The 18,299-nt window shown below is 43.0% G+C and overlaps 2 protein-coding genes across 2 annotated transcripts; one reads left to right on the plus strand and one right to left on the minus strand.

Moving 5' to 3' along the window:
• Positions 1–4,538: 4,538 nt before the first annotated feature.
• On the minus strand, positions 4,539–8,769 carry LOC107275738 (chaperonin 60 subunit beta 4, chloroplastic). The gene is made up of 14 exons (XM_015778408.3): positions 8,539–8,769; positions 8,309–8,434; positions 7,806–7,943; positions 7,575–7,670; positions 7,228–7,470; positions 6,917–7,151; positions 6,662–6,831; positions 6,259–6,336; positions 6,081–6,152; positions 5,890–5,994; positions 5,556–5,648; positions 5,336–5,428; positions 5,068–5,218; positions 4,539–4,986 (listed from the first exon to the last, which is right to left on the minus strand). Exons 1-14 carry the CDS (start codon positions 8,683–8,685, stop codon positions 4,967–4,969), a joined length of 1,767 nt encoding a protein of 588 aa, XP_015633894.1. The 5' UTR covers positions 8,686–8,769; the 3' UTR covers positions 4,539–4,966.
• Positions 8,770–9,734: 965 nt separating this feature from the next.
• LOC107280520 (E3 ubiquitin-protein ligase EL5-like) lies at positions 9,735–10,907 on the plus strand. The gene has a single exon (XM_015778409.3). The coding sequence runs from the start codon at positions 9,942–9,944 to the stop codon at positions 10,764–10,766; it is 825 nt and encodes a 274-aa protein (XP_015633895.1). The 5' UTR covers positions 9,735–9,941; the 3' UTR covers positions 10,767–10,907.
• The last annotated feature ends 7,392 nt before the right edge of the window (positions 10,908–18,299 follow it).

Consider the following 18,299-nt stretch of genomic DNA (forward strand, 5'->3'; position numbering starts at 1 on the left):
CATCACTAAACTAAAGAGTTCTACGTACTTCCCCGATGAATGGATGATGGATCGATGGATCAAACCAATTTATGAAACACGTACTAATAAGATCGGTACTGCGTACTTTGTTCTGTACTGAAACTAAATTTTACAATGCAGAGAATGTTAATTAGAATCCACCTTATAGTACCAAAGCTGAAATTAAATCGCTACTCAATTAGAATCCACCTTATAGTACCAATCTCCTATGGTGGGAGATTGGTTCTTCTTAACTCGGTTCTTTCGAGTCTTCCCATGTTCATGTTATCCTTTTTTGAAATACCTCGAGTGTACTTCAAAGACTGGATTACTACCGATCGAGCTTTTTCTGGAGCAGTGATAGCCAGAAAAAGAAATATAGGTTAACAAAATGGGATTATATATGCCGGCCAAAAGATCAAGGTGGACTGGGTGTCCTAAATCTTGATATCATGAATAGATGTTTGTTGAGCAAATAGCTATTCAAGCTTCTTAATGGTGATGGCCTATGGCAAAACCTTTTGCGCAACAAGTACTTAAAGGGTAAACCCCTATCCCACATGTCACACAAACCAGGAACATCCCAATTTTGGGCTGGCCTAATGAAAGTAAAAGATCAATTTTTTCAGTATGGATCTTTTAAACCTGGTAATGGGATGGAAATAAGATTTTGGGAAGACACATGGTTGGGCTTGCAACCTCTCAAATATCAATATCCTTCTCTGTACAATGTGGTCCGAAAAAGACATTCTACTTTGGCAGAGGTTATGAGCACAACACCGTTGAATGTTTCATTCCGACGATCAATTGTAGGACCAAAGTTAGTTGAGTGGAACGATCTGATCTCTCGACTAGCTAACATAACCCTGTCAAATGAAAAGGATTGCTTTATTTGGTCGCTACATAAAAATGGCCATTTTTCGGTCAAATCCATGTATAATGCGATCATCAATTCCAATGTAAGAATCCACAAGAGGATCTTATGGGAGGTAAAGGTACCACTAAAAATCAAAGTATTTATGTGGTTTTTTCACAAAAAAGTAATCTTGACAAAAGATAATCTCATAAAGAGAAATTGGAGGGGAAACAAGCAATGTTGTTTTTTAATACACAAGAGACCATCCAACATCTTTTCTTTGACTGTCATGTTGCACGTTTTGCTTGGCGATGTGTCTTCAACATCCCCCCTCCCCACAATGCAAAAGATATTTTTGGTGACTGGCTAAGGGGAGTGCCTAGACCCAAAAAAAATGATTTTGTTTGGAGCTAGTGCTTTATGTTGGTCAATTTGGCGTTGCCGTAATGATATAGTTTTTAACCATAAGAAAATGCCTAACATCATGCAGGTTATCTTCATGTGTTCCAATTGGCTCCACTCTTGGTGATGATGCTTTCACAGGAACAACAGGATACTATGCGCAATGGTGCTACACGCTTGGAATTAGTAGCCAAGGAACTTTTATTCCATTTTGGATGGCGTAGTACCTACAGAATTTCGTGATAGAATCTACGTGATTTTGAAAAAAAAACTATTTTAGTAGATCATATCATTGGCAGAAGTTGGGGGTTTGTTCCATCTCGCCTTTTTTAACTTTTCTGTTCACGTCTGAATTTTTTGGCTGTGTGCCTACGGGCAGAGGCCGGAGATGTAACACATTTCCATTATCTAAAAAAAAATCGCTACTCAATTAGTTTGTCCATCCAAATTTACATCTTGTGGAACATACATTTACGGTGCTTAATGAAATAATCCTCGATCATCTAAACATTTTCTATATATATCGCCCAAAAAAATTTTGATAGTTGGACTAGTCCTCGTTTTGACGGTTGAAATTCAACACCAGCATGCAGGCACATACATAGAAACCACATCACACAGTACTGATGTGATGTGATTGATGATCATCAGTTAACAATTAACAGTGGCATGATATGATTAGCCTAATAATCGATCGAGCACGGGTTAAGGGGGATCTGCATGTGAGGGCTGCAGCTGCTACCTATAGCCTGCAAGACTTGTGGGAATTAATCGAGTCGACGCCGACGACGACGGCCATGGCGGACGAGACGCAGCTGGCTAGCCCCCGTGCGCCTTGAGTGAGATCCACTCCTCCGCCGTCACCGTGACGCGACGCGACGCGCGCGCGGCGGGGCTCCCGATGCGCGGCCTCGTGCGCGCGCGCGCGGCTCCCGCGCGAGAACCGCTCGATCTTGTGTGGCGCGGAAGGAACACCACGCCATTTGCCGCCCGGAGGCCTAGCTTTCCACCATTCGCGCGGCGGAGACGAAGGCGCGCGCTTTGAGTGCGAGACGGGAGAATTAGGGGCAGCAAATGATTAGGCGAGTGCCTAACTAACCTGGAGTTTACTGCAATTAACCGGCGGCCACTGGATGTTACTACTGCTAATACCTAGGACTAGCTAGATAGCTTGGGTCTAGCTGCTGCTGCTGCTGCTGGTCTCAGCTTGCTTTCCTCTGTCATTTGCTTGCTGCTCCTGGTAATCTGGTGTGTGTGGATCAAGGGGGTGAAACATATGTGCTTGTTGCCATGAAATCTTGTGCCTGCAGCCTCTTAAAACTTAATTGTCAATTTGCTGTTAGTACATATCAGTGTGTCAAATTGCATGCATGCTTCAGGCATCTGCCATATATGTTTGGGGGGATGTGTAAAAAGGGCCATATGGATGAGAGGTATATATGAGCTTACAGTAGTCCTGGCAATTAAGAAAGCTGAAAGCGTAGTAAGTCAGTACAGTAATACGGTAAGACCTAGTAAGTAGCAGAAAGTATATATATATTTGTTTTCGAGAGGATATGTCACCATATTTAGACATATCATTCAAAAAATCATAATTCCGTTCAAAAAATCATAAAAGAAATTAGAAATTGGTAGATAGATCAATATGTGACGAGATACATCAAGCTATGTATAGTACTATCTTAGCACAAATTAATATGTTTGAGAGGAAGGGAAGCGAAGATGGAGAAGATAGGTAAAACAATATGAGTTATTAACGTATGATTAATTAAGTATTAATTATTTTAAACTTGAAAAATTAACTAATATGATTCTTAAAACAATTTTCCTACATAATTTTTTTAAAAAAATAGGAAGCATGCGCACGAGAAACAATCACTTTCTTTTCTTTTCTTTTCTTTTCTGGTTCTATCGAACTCACTAAGATACAGCGAACTACTCCCTATGTCTCAAAATATAACCATTTTTAGCATAGTGTCAGGTCAACCATTTTTAACTTTGACTATTGATAGCAAAAAAAAATATCAATTATGTAAAATTAATGTTATTAGATTTATCATTAATCAAACTATCATAATATGTATTTTTTTATTTAAAACATAATATTGTCGGTTAAAATCTATGTCGAAGTCTAAAAATGTTTATATTTTGAAACGGAGGGAGTATGTATCAGAATATGACACGGTGAACTTGAAAGAAACTAATGGTCAATATTTCTTTTTGAAAAGAAAATGAAAATAATGGAATGGATGGTTTAGTTTGCATGTTCAGACTTTTTAGACATATCAAATGAATTACTTAATCAACATCGTGTATTGACCATCTACTACTCCTGAAGTCCAGAAGGTTTGAGCTGTCATACAGCGGCTTGAGACAGTCAGAACTGACTCCATTATGCTCTGTTACCAACAACTATATCACATCGAGTTAGAATTTAACACCAAAGATGACTTAAATTATATATTAATAAGCTAATTAAAATCTCCATTCAGAGGGTAGAACGGGAATGTACAAAGCCCAAGTCCCCAACTCGACTAATAAGATATTAGCATTAGAAACTGAAAGGAGGGGGTGATTTGCTTCCTTTTCAAGTGTCCTAAAGTGGATTCTGTTGAAGAAGATCCAAGTTGTTTAGTGGTGGCTAATTTGTCCACAAAGTCAACCCCCTCTTTCCCGCTCTCTTATCTGTGTGCGTGTGCTACGTGCGAGCACACGTGTGTGTGGCAAAATCATGAACAATACTAGTCGGCTCTGTTTTATTCAGAATTCAGATTATATTTTGAATTGTCAATTCTTCCTGAAACCATGAGGTTGATGACTTTGATTATCATCCGTCCTGAACACATCTGTACTGTGTACTGTTCATGAAATGTGTCCTCTTTTGGGAGAGAGAAAAGAACCAGTGCAGAATTACCAACTGTCCAACATGACAGCCAAAGAGCAACAGAAGGCTTGAAAACCATACATATACACAGAAATTTGTCTGAAAAAGCCTTCTGTTGAAACGAATTGCAAAACAGTACTCAGCCATACATAGTAATACACAGAAATTAGTCTGAAAACCATGCATAGTAGTACACAGAAATTTGTCTCCAATTTTGAATTTTGAAATGAAGTGCAAAACAGTACTCAGCCAAGTCTCAAGCAGACAGGTTTCACAGTTGCCATCACAATTCACAAAGATAAGTCACCTAGATCCTTAACTGTTGCTATATGTTTCGTCCTCTTTGGTTCAATAATAGGCATGGTTACAAATGTAGAATAAATATCAACACAAGCCTGACGAGTAAAAAAATTACATTTTGATACAACTTGTCATATTTACAAGGTAACAATCTGGACATACAACTTACATATACATATTGATAAGCCATTTAAAACTGGCTTAGGCTATTAATAGAGGCAAAAAAAAACAAAACAAAAAAAAGAACAGTGTGGGAAACAAGAATATCAGTTGAAATTTCCAGTATTTTCTATTCTACAGCACCCCTCTTATTGCTGCTTTCGTCGATGAACACGCTGCCCATACCAAGAAAGCCATGTTTTTGTGACAGCTTCCTCGAGAAAACTTATAGAGCAATGTTTGAGGTAAATTTATTCGTCAGGAATTTCTGCACTTTGTTAATATCTGGGTATATTTGCAAAAGAATCATGTCCCAAATTTTCTTTCTTTTGTGTTGAGTATCAGTGCTGGGGAAGGGATGTATCCTACACTCGAATTCCTGAAGCTGAAAAACAAGCAGCAAAGTTAAGCAAGCAAGATATTCCAGTGGAGAAACTTGTGTCCTATATGAAGGTGTGGTAGTTACCAGAAGCAGGCATTGGGGGTATCAAACTTTTAGGAGGCATCGGGGGCCTTATGCGAACTGGTTTGCCTTCTTTCGCCTCAACAATCACCACGTCAGATGTGAGAAAAGACTTGGCGACCACAGCAGCATGTTCTATGCAACATCTCACAACCTAGTAAAATTTGTCAGGATCAGGGAATTGCTGCATTAGTATGCCATTCAACATTGCTGATTTAGTTTTAATTGGAATTAATATTGTTTTGGGTGTCTGTGACTATTTTGACACCACCTTTGATGGATCTAATATTCCAGCGGCCATTAAGTCCTCATAGCGGTTCTTGGCAGCATTGTAGCCATATCTACTGTCCTCATTTAATAACACCTTTGAACAACCACGATCAAATTTTGTTAGCCAGAGAAATTATGCTTATAGAACCCAGCTAATGAGAAAAAAAAAGAAGTAACATCTAATGCAACTGACAGAGGCATAGGACCATCATTGCAACAACCTTTTCTATGACGAAGCTGCCGTTCACCCCAGCATTGTTTGCAATCAATGCAGTAGGGTAACTCAAAGCCTGTTTGAAGATGTCAGCGCCAATCTAAAGATGGATAAAAGATCAATTAGAACTCAAAACGTATTTATTTTACTAAAAACTACAGCTATGGAGCAACAAAGGGTACCATGACACATAAGTAGTTCAGAATTATGGTTTTTATATTCCTCAAATCATCAGGACATATTTAAACCCTTTTACTTTATTTTAGCAATCATCACCCTTTTACATTGTTTTAGCAATCATCATCCTTTTTAGTCATAACGGTAAGGCATGACATATATACCTTCTGCTCCATATTATCCAATGATTCCTTAATTCTATCAATCTTCATGGATAATCTTAATAGGCTACATCCACCACCTATCACAACTCCTTCCTCAATAGCTGCCTGAAATATCCAAAACTGTGCTTAACAAACGGACCTTTTAGTTCACAAACACTTACATACCATGTATGTAGATAGTGTAGAAGTACCTTTGTTGCATTAAGGGCATCTTCAATTCTGAGCTTCTTGTCTTTCATCTCAATGATTGTTTGAGCACCGACCTGCAATTTATTTTGCACTAAAATTTCAAAATCTGGTATTCCAACAGTACAAGCACTAGCAGCAACATTTTCTCTTCTTAGTGCACCGAGAGCATGTGTGGCATACCTGAATGATTGCAATTCCACCACATAACCTTGCTATTCTCTCACCCAATATCTTCTTCTGGTACCTCTCACTTGAGTTCTGGAAGTTCAAATGAAAAAGATAGTCACAGAACTAAGTATGATCACGGATACATTGTACCTTCAACAAAGAAGTTTTTGTTTTGTTTTAGCTTTTTCTTTAAGATGACATAGAAGCTTTAGTTTATGTTTGGAACTCATATTTTTCTTATAGTTTGCTGCAGAATTGATCTGTTTCTGCAGCAAATACAATTTTTTGAAGAGAACATTTGAGTTTCTAAACATATATGACACGTAAGTTTTTTTAACATTAACAGGGCATGTAAGTTAATATGTTAAGAAGGTCGAACGACAATGTTATTCATCAAATTTTTGGACTGTAATACCTCAATTTGGCCCTTTATCTGAGCAACCCTTTTCTCGATCACATGTTGGGTGCTTCCATCGGTAACAATTAGTGTTGAGTCTTTCCCGACTACAACCTTAGAAGCAGAACCTAGAACCTCTTTCCCTGCCTTTTCTAGTGTATATCCCATGTCTTCACGCACTAGTGTACCTGAAAAGCAATGAAAATATGTTGATGATGTGGTTGCATTCATCTATTTAAAAGTCTTTTTAGTAACCTCTGTAAGGTATTATACCTCCTGTCATGATGGCAATGTCATCCAAACATTGAGTCATTTGTTCCCCAAAGGAAGGGGCCTTGATTGCAGCCACTTTAATTGTCCCTTTTAGCTTGTTTTTTATCAAATCAGCCATTGCTTTTTCTTCCACATCCTCGGCAACTATCAACAATGGATAATCTTCTTTGACAGCACTATCCAATATCCTTATAATCTCACTTGCATCAGTAATTTTCTTGTCAACCAACAATATCTACAAAAGGAAAAGGAAACAAAATGTTACTCTGCTCTGCATAAAGGTGTTTTACCATGGTAGAGTTAGAAGTTACCTTACAGTCAGTAAACTCCGCGGACATATTTGTACAATCAGTCACAAAGTACGGTGAGAGGTAACCACGTTCAAATTGCATTCCTTCCACAATCTCTAGACCATTTTCCGTGCCCCTTCCATTTTCAATCCTCACCATGCCTTTCCTGCCTACTCTTTTAAAAGCATCAGAAATCATATTTCCAACAGCATAATCATCTCCTGCACTAACTGCAGCCACATGTGCAATTTCATGGTCTTCTATCTAGAAAATAACATAATAGGCGATACTAAGATTTTATAGAAACAAAATATTGTCAATCAAAATACAGAAACACCTGAAGATAAACTGACGAGGACAAAGCATACCTCCCGGGACATCAATCTGAGTTCAGACACCAAAGCAGAAGCAGTCTTCTCAATGCCCCGCGCAATCTGGACAGGATTAATTCCAGCTGCAAGCACCTACTTCATGAACATGATCATAAGATACAGGATAAGATTCAGAGTGTCTCAACGTATCCATCATTCCGGATAGTTTTCCTGTTAATCACAAATTACAGGGCACGGACAAGGAGAGGACAGGAGCACGCAACACACCTTCATTCCTTCAGCGATGAGGCCTTGAGCAAGGATTATGGAAGTGGTACAACCATCACCAGCAACATCGTTCGTCCTGGCACCAGCCTGTCTGACCAGCTTCACTCCAAGATTTTCCAACGGGTCCTCCAATTCAATCTTTGACAATGTGATTGAACAGAAAAGAAAATCAGTCATGAAAAGTAATGTAGCAATGGCGCGTCATTCACGGAACAAGACAATCAAGCTCTGGGACAGTAGTGTTATCATAACAATATCATGTGTGGGGTCTTCTCTTTCTTTCTTTCTTTCTTTCTTTTTGCCAATGCAGAACAATATAAAGCATCTAACTTTGCAAAACTGAAACAAGATTATAATATGTACAGATCATGACGAGCAGCTACTGAGCTGAATACTGTCAGCCTATGTATGCACTAATTTCAAGAGCCAAGACTCATCATCTCCATGGAAGTGATAGGGCATTGTGTTCTTGAGGAGGAGGAGGAGGTAAAATGGCACATTACCTCCTTGAGGACCGTCTCCCCATCGTTGACGATCTTGGGAGGGCCGTACTTGTTGCTCAGCACCACGTTCCTCCCCTTGGGCCCCAGCGTCACCCCGACCAGCCGTGCCACCAGGTCCACGCCGGCCTTGCACAAAGAGAGGAATTCGGCGAGCAACAAATCTCAGAGAAGGGCCAGATAGATTTCAGGCGCGCCCCGGGGGTAGGCAAGCTGTTCGATGATTTGCTTACCTGCAGCTTCTTGGTGGCGGAGAGGTCGCGGTTGAAGTGCAGGTCCTTGTACACCGGCATGGGCGGCGGCTTCTTGAGGGAGAAGGGGAGTGTGGGCGGCTTGCCGGTGCCGGAGAGCGGCGGCGGCGGCGCCGCCATCCTCGACATGGTTACCCCGACCCCTCCCCGCGAGCAGCAGAGGCGAGAAGAGGATAAGGCTGGCTACTGCTATTGCTGCTGGAAGCGAAGCACGCGAGACTGGAGAGGCAGCTAGGTAGATATGCCGTTGCATCGCGCCAAAAATTGCAAAAAATATCTGGAGCGGCGGCGGCCGCCGCGGCGAGAGGCCCGGAGAAGGAAGGCCTGCCTCCCGAAATGGTAGGCCCATGTGCGGCCCAATTATGTGGCGAGACGGCCCATGCCCTCAATATATTTCAGAAGCTGAAATAAAAATTTAAAAATAGTAAAAATAGTACTTCCTTGGTCTCAAAATGTATGAAGTCATTTTTTTTCTCGTATATTGATGATAAAATAAGTCGCAATATAACCGGCAACCACATAGACAATCCCAATAAATATAATATATATATTAATTAAAATGAATGAATGTTACGCGAAAAATCAAGAGGTGCAGAATAAATATTTTGAGATACAGAATAGAAAAAAAAGGACGTGTCCAAATGGCGACCAAGGCGATAATTCCGGCCCATCCAGCACCATCCAGGCTCCCATAATTCCATTCCTCTCTCAACGCATGCAAATCTTCTAGGCGTTTCTGAGTTAATCAGTTCCATCTCTCCCACACCGGCACACGGCTTACAGTTCTAGAAGATTTCCAGAATTCTGGTGGTGTTATACAGTGACTTAACTTTAGTATATGTGTTTAGACACTAATTTAAAGTATTAAATATAGACTACTTACAAAACTAATTAAAGCTAATTTACGAGACAAATTTTTTAAACCTAATTAATCTATAATTAGAGAATATTTACTGTAGCATCACATAGACTAATCATGGATTAATTAGGCTCAATAGATTCGTCTCGCAAATTAGTCTAAGATTATAGATGGGTTTTATTAATAGTTTACGTTTAATATTTATAATTAGTGTCCAAACATCCAATGTGATAGGTATTTAAAAGTTTTAATCCCATCTAAACAGTGTCTAAGCCCCTTTGTCCTCTCCACACAGTAGATCAGTTAATTAGAATCTTTGCACTTAATTATGCATGCCCTTGTGTCATCAGCAGATCGCCCTCAACTTAATCACTAGTACTCACTACTCATCAGTTCCTAACCCACACCAACTCCATCAAGCGTTCCCAGTCTCTTAGCTAGTGCATTAAACAGCCACCAAAACCTCTCGAGGAAAGAGGCGATAATAATAACCTCGCGATCGCGCAGAGGCAAAGGCAGATCGAGCATGTCGGCGTTGGCGGTGGGAGACGCGGACGGCGGCGTGGTCTCGCCGGGAGGAGGGCTGCAGGCAAGTCCGACCGTGGTGGTCGACGGCGACGTCGTCCTGTCCGGCGTCGTCCTCGTCCTCGTCGCCCTCGCGTTCGTCTTCGTCATGCACCACTTCCTCGCCGCGATGCGCCGCCGCGACAGCGACGCGGGGTCGTCGTCGGCGTCGAGTGGGCGCCAGCGCGGCGGCCGTGGCGTGATGGCTGGCGTCGTCGGCATAGATGCCGCCAAGGCTGGCGGGCAAGGCGGCGTTGACCCGGCGGTGCTGCGGGCGCTGCCGGTGACGGTGCACAGGGCGGAGGCGGCGCCGCCGCCGCCGCCGCTGGAGTGCGCGGTGTGCCTCGCGGAGGTGGAGGACGGCGAGGCGGCGCGGTTCCTGCCCAGGTGCGGCCACGGCTTCCACGCCGAGTGCGTCGACCTGTGGCTGCGCTCCCACCCCACCTGCCCGCTCTGCCGCCTCGCCGTCGTCGCCGACGCCGCCGCCGGCGCCGCCCCTCCTCCGCTCGCTCTCCCTCCTGCGCAGCCGGAGCCGGCCAACTACGCGAGCGCGACGACCACCGCCCAGCTGCCGACGAACGTCCTGTTCTGGGGATCGCAGGGCGCGGTGGTGACCACCACCACCAGCGCCGCCGCCTCGTCGTCCGGCGGAGACGAAGCAGCAGCAGCGGTGCTGGTCGTCGTCGAGGTCCCGGGCACGACGACGACGAAGCCGCAGGGCGACTCGGCGAGGGTGGGCGGGTCGCTCAGGAGGATGTGGAGCAGAGGGGCTCTTCCTCGTACGTGACGCTTCTTGCTGTTGCTGCCGACGACGTACGTGTCGTTGACGTCGGAGTGTGTGTGTCCGTTGCCGCTGGGCGCTGGCAGTGGCGCCCAGATTGTACTAGATCTCTCTCTCCGCGATGAAATTGTGTTTGCATTGCACGTACGAGACGCGCGAGACGGTCACCGCGCGCGGGCGCTTCTCCCGTTTGCGTCGATATCGTACGTGGTCGCGCGTAATATGCGTGCGTTGGCACACGCTCCACGTACTCTCCACGTACGGTATGAGGGTAAGCAGGACGTACGCGGCGACGACGCGAGACTCTGCCATACATGCGGTCCGCGATGTACGTGGCCGATCGATGCGCTGCGCGATTGCCTCGATCGATCACCCGGCAGAGCCCGCCGCGTACGCCACATTTTTGCCAGCGCGGTGTGCGTACGTGCTCCCTTCCGAGTTCCGACATCAACATCCGCAAACGCAGGTGTGTCTCGTCCATGAATACGCATGCGCCGGGTGAGGCAGCGCGCGGAGCTACACTAGTAGAGATCTAAGCAGGATCAGCTAGCTCGATGTTCACGCCTTCGAGTTCGAGACATCACAAGTTCACAACGCGCACGCGAACGTGCGCTTCGTCCCAGTGTCGACCCATATAAGTGACACGTACGTACGTATAGGATATTAGGATCAGATGTTGAGAAGAAGAGTTGTCTATATATATCATGTGACAAAAAATCTCACCTCGTATCGTTCGAATTTTGGACCATTGGATATGCTTCAAGATTCTTGCAAACCCTTTTAACCCTAACTCTTCTCCTCCTCCCCCACTCAGATCGCACGCCGCCACCACTCCTCATCCTCGCGTGATCCCCCAGCGTCGCCACCGCCACCGCCCCACCGCGCCGCCGCCCGCCTCGCCGGCTGGCCGGAAGGGGTCAATGGCGCTGGCGAGGCCCCTCGGCGAGCCCCCTCCCCCTCCCCCTCTCCCCCTTCCCCCATCTCTTTCTCCTCGAGGCGGCGACGGCGAGGTGCCCCCGCCCCGCCATCTTCCCCGTCCGGCGGATCCGCAACCACCGCCTGCCACCTTCTAACCACACGCTTGCTTTGCCCCCGCCGCCGACTCTGGCCCACCGCCCTCCTTCATCCCCGCGGCTTCAGCGGCGCCGCCGCCGCCTCGCCGCCCACCGAAGTCCACCGCCGGTCCTCCGCCGCCCACGGCCATCCCTCTAAACCCCGAGGAAACCCCCCTCTTCCCCCTACCCCAACCTTCCTCCTACCCTCACCCCAACCCCTAACCCTAACCCGTATGCTCCCTGTCGGAGTTGGGGTGTTGCCGGCGCCGAAGAAGAAGGGAAGCCTGCCGGAGTTGGAGGAGGGAAGGTGGTGCACGAATCTTGGCATGGATCCAATGGTCCAAAATCTATAAGATTTTATCCCCAAATTTTATTCGAATGACATATAGCAATCCCCTTAAAGGATCAGGTGAAAATCCTTCAATTCAACCTAGCTAGCTCCACTACCCATCCTCTTGCTCCCCGAGGTTGGGTCGGCTAGATCCTGTGGCTGTCTTCAAACTAGTCACATCTAATCACCCTTTGGTTATATTGAATCTAACTATCATGAATTTGAGGTTGGATTGGGAGTGGATTTTCATCCCTCAAGGGAATATCCCCTCGTTGTTTATATATCACTCAAATAGTTAAGAAAAAAATTAAAAAAATGAAAAGATATATTAGCATATGATATATCACTTCACAAACATATAAGTTCAAATTCAACTTCTATATTTCGCAACGAAAAAACAGATTTGACAGTCAAATTTGTTTTTTTCGTTGCGAAATGTATAAGTTGAATTTAAACTTATATGTTTGTGAAGTGATATATCACATGTTAATACATATTCTTAATTTTTTTTCATAACCATTTGAGTGATATGCAAATAACGAGGGGATATCATCCCCTCGGGAGATGAAAATAGTTTTCCGGTTGGATTGATCTTACGGCGTCAATGGAAAGAGATTAGCTCAAGGCTAACACAAAGTCACCAACACAGTCACGAAAACGGCCAAATAACAATAGCCATAGTGAGTTAGTGACAGTATATAGTACGGGAATTTGTAGCCACACGGATGGGATGAAGAGATGAGTTATAATTTGCCACTCGGGAGGGCCATGCATGTGACAAAGAGGTACCCTCCGTCTCAGAATATAAGTATTTTTAGTAATGAATGTAGATATATATATGTCTAAATTTATAGCTAAAAGTTATTATATTTTAGGACAGAGGTAGTAAGATTATACATACATTAACGGGAACACAAGAAGTGGTGTATTGTTGTCATGCAAACACGAACGAGGGCACGAGGCAACGATTAACATAATCCAGCATTAGTGAGAACCACTAAATCAGTGGCCAAATATTTGTAACCTTTCTCAAAAACCGTTGGAGATCGAATTAAAGCTATATAGGCGTCGCAGCCGGCGATTCGATCAGATCACTATACCTCAAGCTTGAGATATATCTCGTCCGGAGTACGTATGTGGTGTCCTCCTATTGCCGCGCTTTCCACCACATGATCATCGCTGTTGCCCTGATGTCACACACGATCGATCGATCGGCATGGAGCTGCCTCATCCTGACACGCCAGGGAAGCAAGTTTTGTCTCATGGTACTTGATCACACACTGGTGGCCTGTCTCAGGATATGATCGTGTAATTAAGTACGTACTCCTAGACAGGTTAGTTCGATAATCAATTAAAGCTCAGGTAGTCTGGCTAAAAGTTAAACCCGTTTTTATTTGGACTTTATACTACTTGTGTGTGTGTTTTACAGAATTCTGAATAAACACATGTGCTCTCTATACAACTAATACATCATGACGAGGTGAAGTGCTCAACTAATTTGATTTCTTGTGGTGAAACCAATCTACCTGTATTCAAATTCGAGATTGACATGAGTGCTTGCATTTACGGCTAATTAGTGATGTACCCGTTGACAACGAGCGTCTGTAGCGACTTCGCCAATCTCAGGATATATCGGCCCAATCTTCTGGAGGTGATTATAGGGGTAGAGTTCATCAATCTCAAGATTTTCAGTGGTAGGAAACATACCGTCAATAGCGAGGACGTCCGTGGTAACTTTTGTCAAGCTCATAATGTACCTGTCCAGTATCTAGAGGTGTTCATACGGATAGCCATCTACCAACTACTATCCTACTCTCCTTATGTCTATATATATGCATTAGTGAAAGGTATTATGTTCGTTTATCTTTATTTTTAATCTCTCTAAAATAATTTAAAAATAATGTATTTTAAGACAGAGGGAGAGTATACACAATATTTCTTCTGTTATTTTTGGCTGCTGAAGTGTTGATGCTAAAGTTAATTTTCTGACAACAGCAGGCAACTGAACGAATCGCGGCTCATCAACCAAGATTTATAGTCTCTCCGTTCCAAAATAACTTAACCTAGGATAATCGATAAGCCATTATCTAGATTTATTATGTTAAATTATTTTGGGATAAAGGGAGGATGACACAATTTTCTCCTCTTAAACACTAGCCAATCAAATCGATCTGCCCATAAAACAGTTTCCCCAACAAACACCACTATACACTGCTATCAGCCTATCACACCACCACAACAACAGCTATCCTCCTCGATCGATCGACGGCCGAGTTTGAACACGATGATCAATGAACGACGTAATATTGCAGTACAGTGCAAAAAAACGTACCACCACCAGTGTAGTAGTGCATGCAGTGCCAGACTGCAGCCAGTAGCATATAATAACCGAGCTACAGCTACAGCTACAGCTTAACAGTAGCAGCTGCAATAGTAGCTAGCCTAGAATTCGCCGAAATTATTTATCGGCGTCCCTACGTAAATGTGTGTGTGTGACGGGACGCTGGAAACTGCGCGCGATGAACAGTGCAGGGCCAGGAAGTGAACCGGCTCCACGCCCCAAATTAACCCAAAAACCTGGATGGATCCTGCACTTTGGTACTGGAGAAACGTACGCTTTGCATTTGCATGCGTCCATCCAGCAGCTAGTAGCATTGCAGCGGCAGCTGTGAAAGAACAGCGCCTCTCTCCCTCGGCCGGCCCGACATGGCCTTGTGGCATTGCCGTGTTCATCATCTCGCTCGATCGACATGTGCGCCGTTCCCAACTCACTGCTCCCTCCGTTTCACAATGTAAATCATTCTAGCATATTTTAGATTCATTAACATCGCTATAAATATAAAAAATGCTAGAATGACTTACATTATGAAACGGATGGAGTACATTAGTACAGCCAATAATTTCACGCGTGTCAGAAATACTACTCCATCCCATAAAAAACCCAATCCAAACTATGAATCTAGACATATGCGTGTCCAGATTTATGACTAGATTTGGTTTTTTTACAGAGAGGTACCATGTAATACCTGTTAGCACACAAAAGCCTTCTCATTTCTGATGGTAACTACATGTGTAAACATTTGTAGATTAGAAATTTACATATAATATATATACATTTTTAAGCTCTTCTACTACTACTTATTATCCTACTGCAACCCGTAATAGGTGCGTATTATTACCGGTGACGGATAAAATAAGATTCTCACCAGAGATCAGATTTCACTTATTACCATCCCCGTTAGATGGTTACAACCTGTTACAGCAGACGAGGAGTTCCCTAATAGTACATCAACCCATATCTTATTTAAACTAGTATGGTGGCCCGCACAGATTGTGCGGCTAGCATCATTATATTTTCTCTCATATAATAGCATATAGTATGTTTTCTCATTATATTATTCAAATATATTAAAATGACAATATAATTTTAAATTTTGCAATAACTTTACAAAACTACTAATGTGTAATATTCATATTGTATTTTATATACGTGTTAGTTGTTAATTATTTTTAATATCAAATTTTAGTCATTTGTAAATTATATATATTAACTTGTTTTTTAATATTTCATTTTTTAATTCTGATTTTTTTGTAAATTGTATTTCTATATAGACTCTACGCTCTTCTTTCAATATTATTTATTTTTATTTCTGAAATTTTTATTATTTCTAATTGTATTTCTGTGTGGACTCTAAACTAATTTTTTATTTCGAATTTCAGTTACTTCTAAATTGTATTCCTATATTGACTTTAAACTCTTCTTACCATGTTTTTTTTAATTTCGAATTTTAGTTATTTGTAAATTGTATTTTTATATGGACTCTAAACTCTATTTTTAATTTTATTATGTTTATTCCAAATTTTAGTTAGTTTTAAATTCTTATATGGACTCTATACTCTACTTTTAATATTCCTTATTTTTTAATTCCAAATTTCCATTTTTTTTTCTTAATTGTATTTCTATATAGACTTTATACTCTACTTCTAATATTCCTTATTTTTAATTTCAAATTTCTATTATTTCCTAATTGTATTTCTATGTGGACTCTATACTCTACTTCTAATATTCCTTATTTTTAATTCCGAATTTCAGTTATTTCCTAATTGTATTTCTATATGGACTCTATACTCTACTTCTAATATTCCTTATTTTTAATTCCAAATTTCAGTTATTTTCTAATTGTATTTCTATATGGAATCTAGTCTCCTCTTCCATTATTCCTTATTTTTTAATTCCGAATTTCAACTATTTCTAAATTGTATTTCTATATGGACTCTGCTTTTTTTCTTTTTCTCTGATTAATGTGAGAATTTCTAGACCATGAGAGCGAATGTGGAGGCTCCTTTTTCTATTCTTTTAATAATATAATAGATTTCTCTCATCTTATCTGATGAGGACATCTCCACTATTAGCCGCTGGCAAAGACGCTAAAGTCGGGCAGCGACCGTGTGAGCCTCTGAATAATCCCACCTTACTTAGCTTGGGAGGAGGAAGCCACCTTAAAAGGGAGAGCCACACTTCCCCTATTGGACTAGTCTTTTAGGGAGATTGGGCCTTTCCCCGAGTAGGTGTGCTTATGAACTGTTGGGGTCCGGACAACCTTAAGTTATTGGGCCTCGGCCAACCCCACCTGGACCGGATTGTTATCATTTGGTATCAGAGCTGGGCCCTTGTTAAGGGGGTGGAAATGATGAGGACATCCTCCACTATTACCCGCTGGCAAAGACGCTAAATGCTTGGTTTGGGAGGAGGAAGCCACCTTAAAAGGGAGAGCCACCCTTCCCCTATTCGACTAGTCTTTTAGAGAGATTGGGCCTTTCCCCGAGTGGATGTGCCTCTGAATAATCCCACCTGCTTAGCTTGGGAGGAGGAAGCCACCTTAAAAGGGAGAGCCACCCTTCCCCTATTCGACTAGTCTTTTTAGGAAGATTGGGTCTTTCCCCGAGTAGGTGTGCCTATGAACTGTTGGGGGTCCGGGCAACCTTAAGTTATTGGGCCTCGGCCAACCCCACTTGGGCCGAATTGTTATCATTATCTCCAACCTTCTATTCTTCTAACAATCTTATTAAATCAATCTTTTCTATTAATCTTTTTCTAAATTTTAATATCTGCTAAAAAATATCAAGATGTATGTACTTATAAACAGAAGAAGGGATGAGTACCGATCGAGTACACGTACACTTTTAAAACCTTATGTGGGATAAAGACTGTGTTTAGATCACGTCAAAATTAAAAGTTTGGTTAAAATTAGAATGATGTAACGGAAAAGTTGAAAGTTTATATGTGTAGAAAAGTTTTGATGTGATAGAAAAATTAAAAGTTTAAAGAAATATTTTGTAACTAAACACGGCGAAAGTCGAGGTGGCATAAACGGAACCACCCAGTGCGCGCCCTGGGGTTGGCTGGTTGGCCAGATCATCATCCAGCACGTACGTAGGAGTACACACGCATGTACAGGGGGCAGCATTGTAGTAGCACATGAGTGGGCTACTGTGAAAGGGTGACAGGGACTAAACCAGAGTACTCCCAGCTGCTAGCTTAGCTAGCTAGCTGCTGCACTACTCTCGCCTGCATGCACACACACTGCCATGTGAAACGCCGGCCCGGTATAGGCCACGCACATAAAGAAAAACCACTGCGTGTATACTATGATATATAGCCCCACTGCGACGTGAAAATCACTGCATATAAAAACCCACTGCGTATGTACAGGGCGCATGCGCAGCATCGATCATGCCGATCGGGAAAAAAAAAGTAACCAAAATGTTGTGCACACAGCATACACTGTACATATATAAACGGAATTGCTAAATGGCTGTCGAATGATTTTTGAGCCCAAAATCATGCAGATTACTAACCATGGAATTTCCTTTGCGATTCGTGCTCCGGCGACCTTAGCTCTTCTCCACCAACTCCGGCGACACCTTCTCCAATTCCGGCGACCCCGACGACAGCAATAAAATTAGGGTTTAAGGTCCTGGGTTGGGATGGGGGTGGGAGGGGGGGTTGGGGGAGGGGGAAGAGGGGGGATCGCCGGGCTTAGAGGGATGGCCGTGGGAGGCGGCGGCCCAGCGGTGGGCGGTGGACACGGGCGGGTGGCGAGGCGCCGGTGGCGGCACCGAAGCCGCGGGGATGGAGGAGGGCAGTGGGCC

Source organism: Oryza sativa, chromosome 4 (genome assembly GCF_034140825.1).
Source record: "Oryza sativa Japonica Group chromosome 4, ASM3414082v1".
Classification (NCBI taxonomy): Eukaryota; Viridiplantae; Streptophyta; class Magnoliopsida; order Poales; family Poaceae; genus Oryza; species Oryza sativa.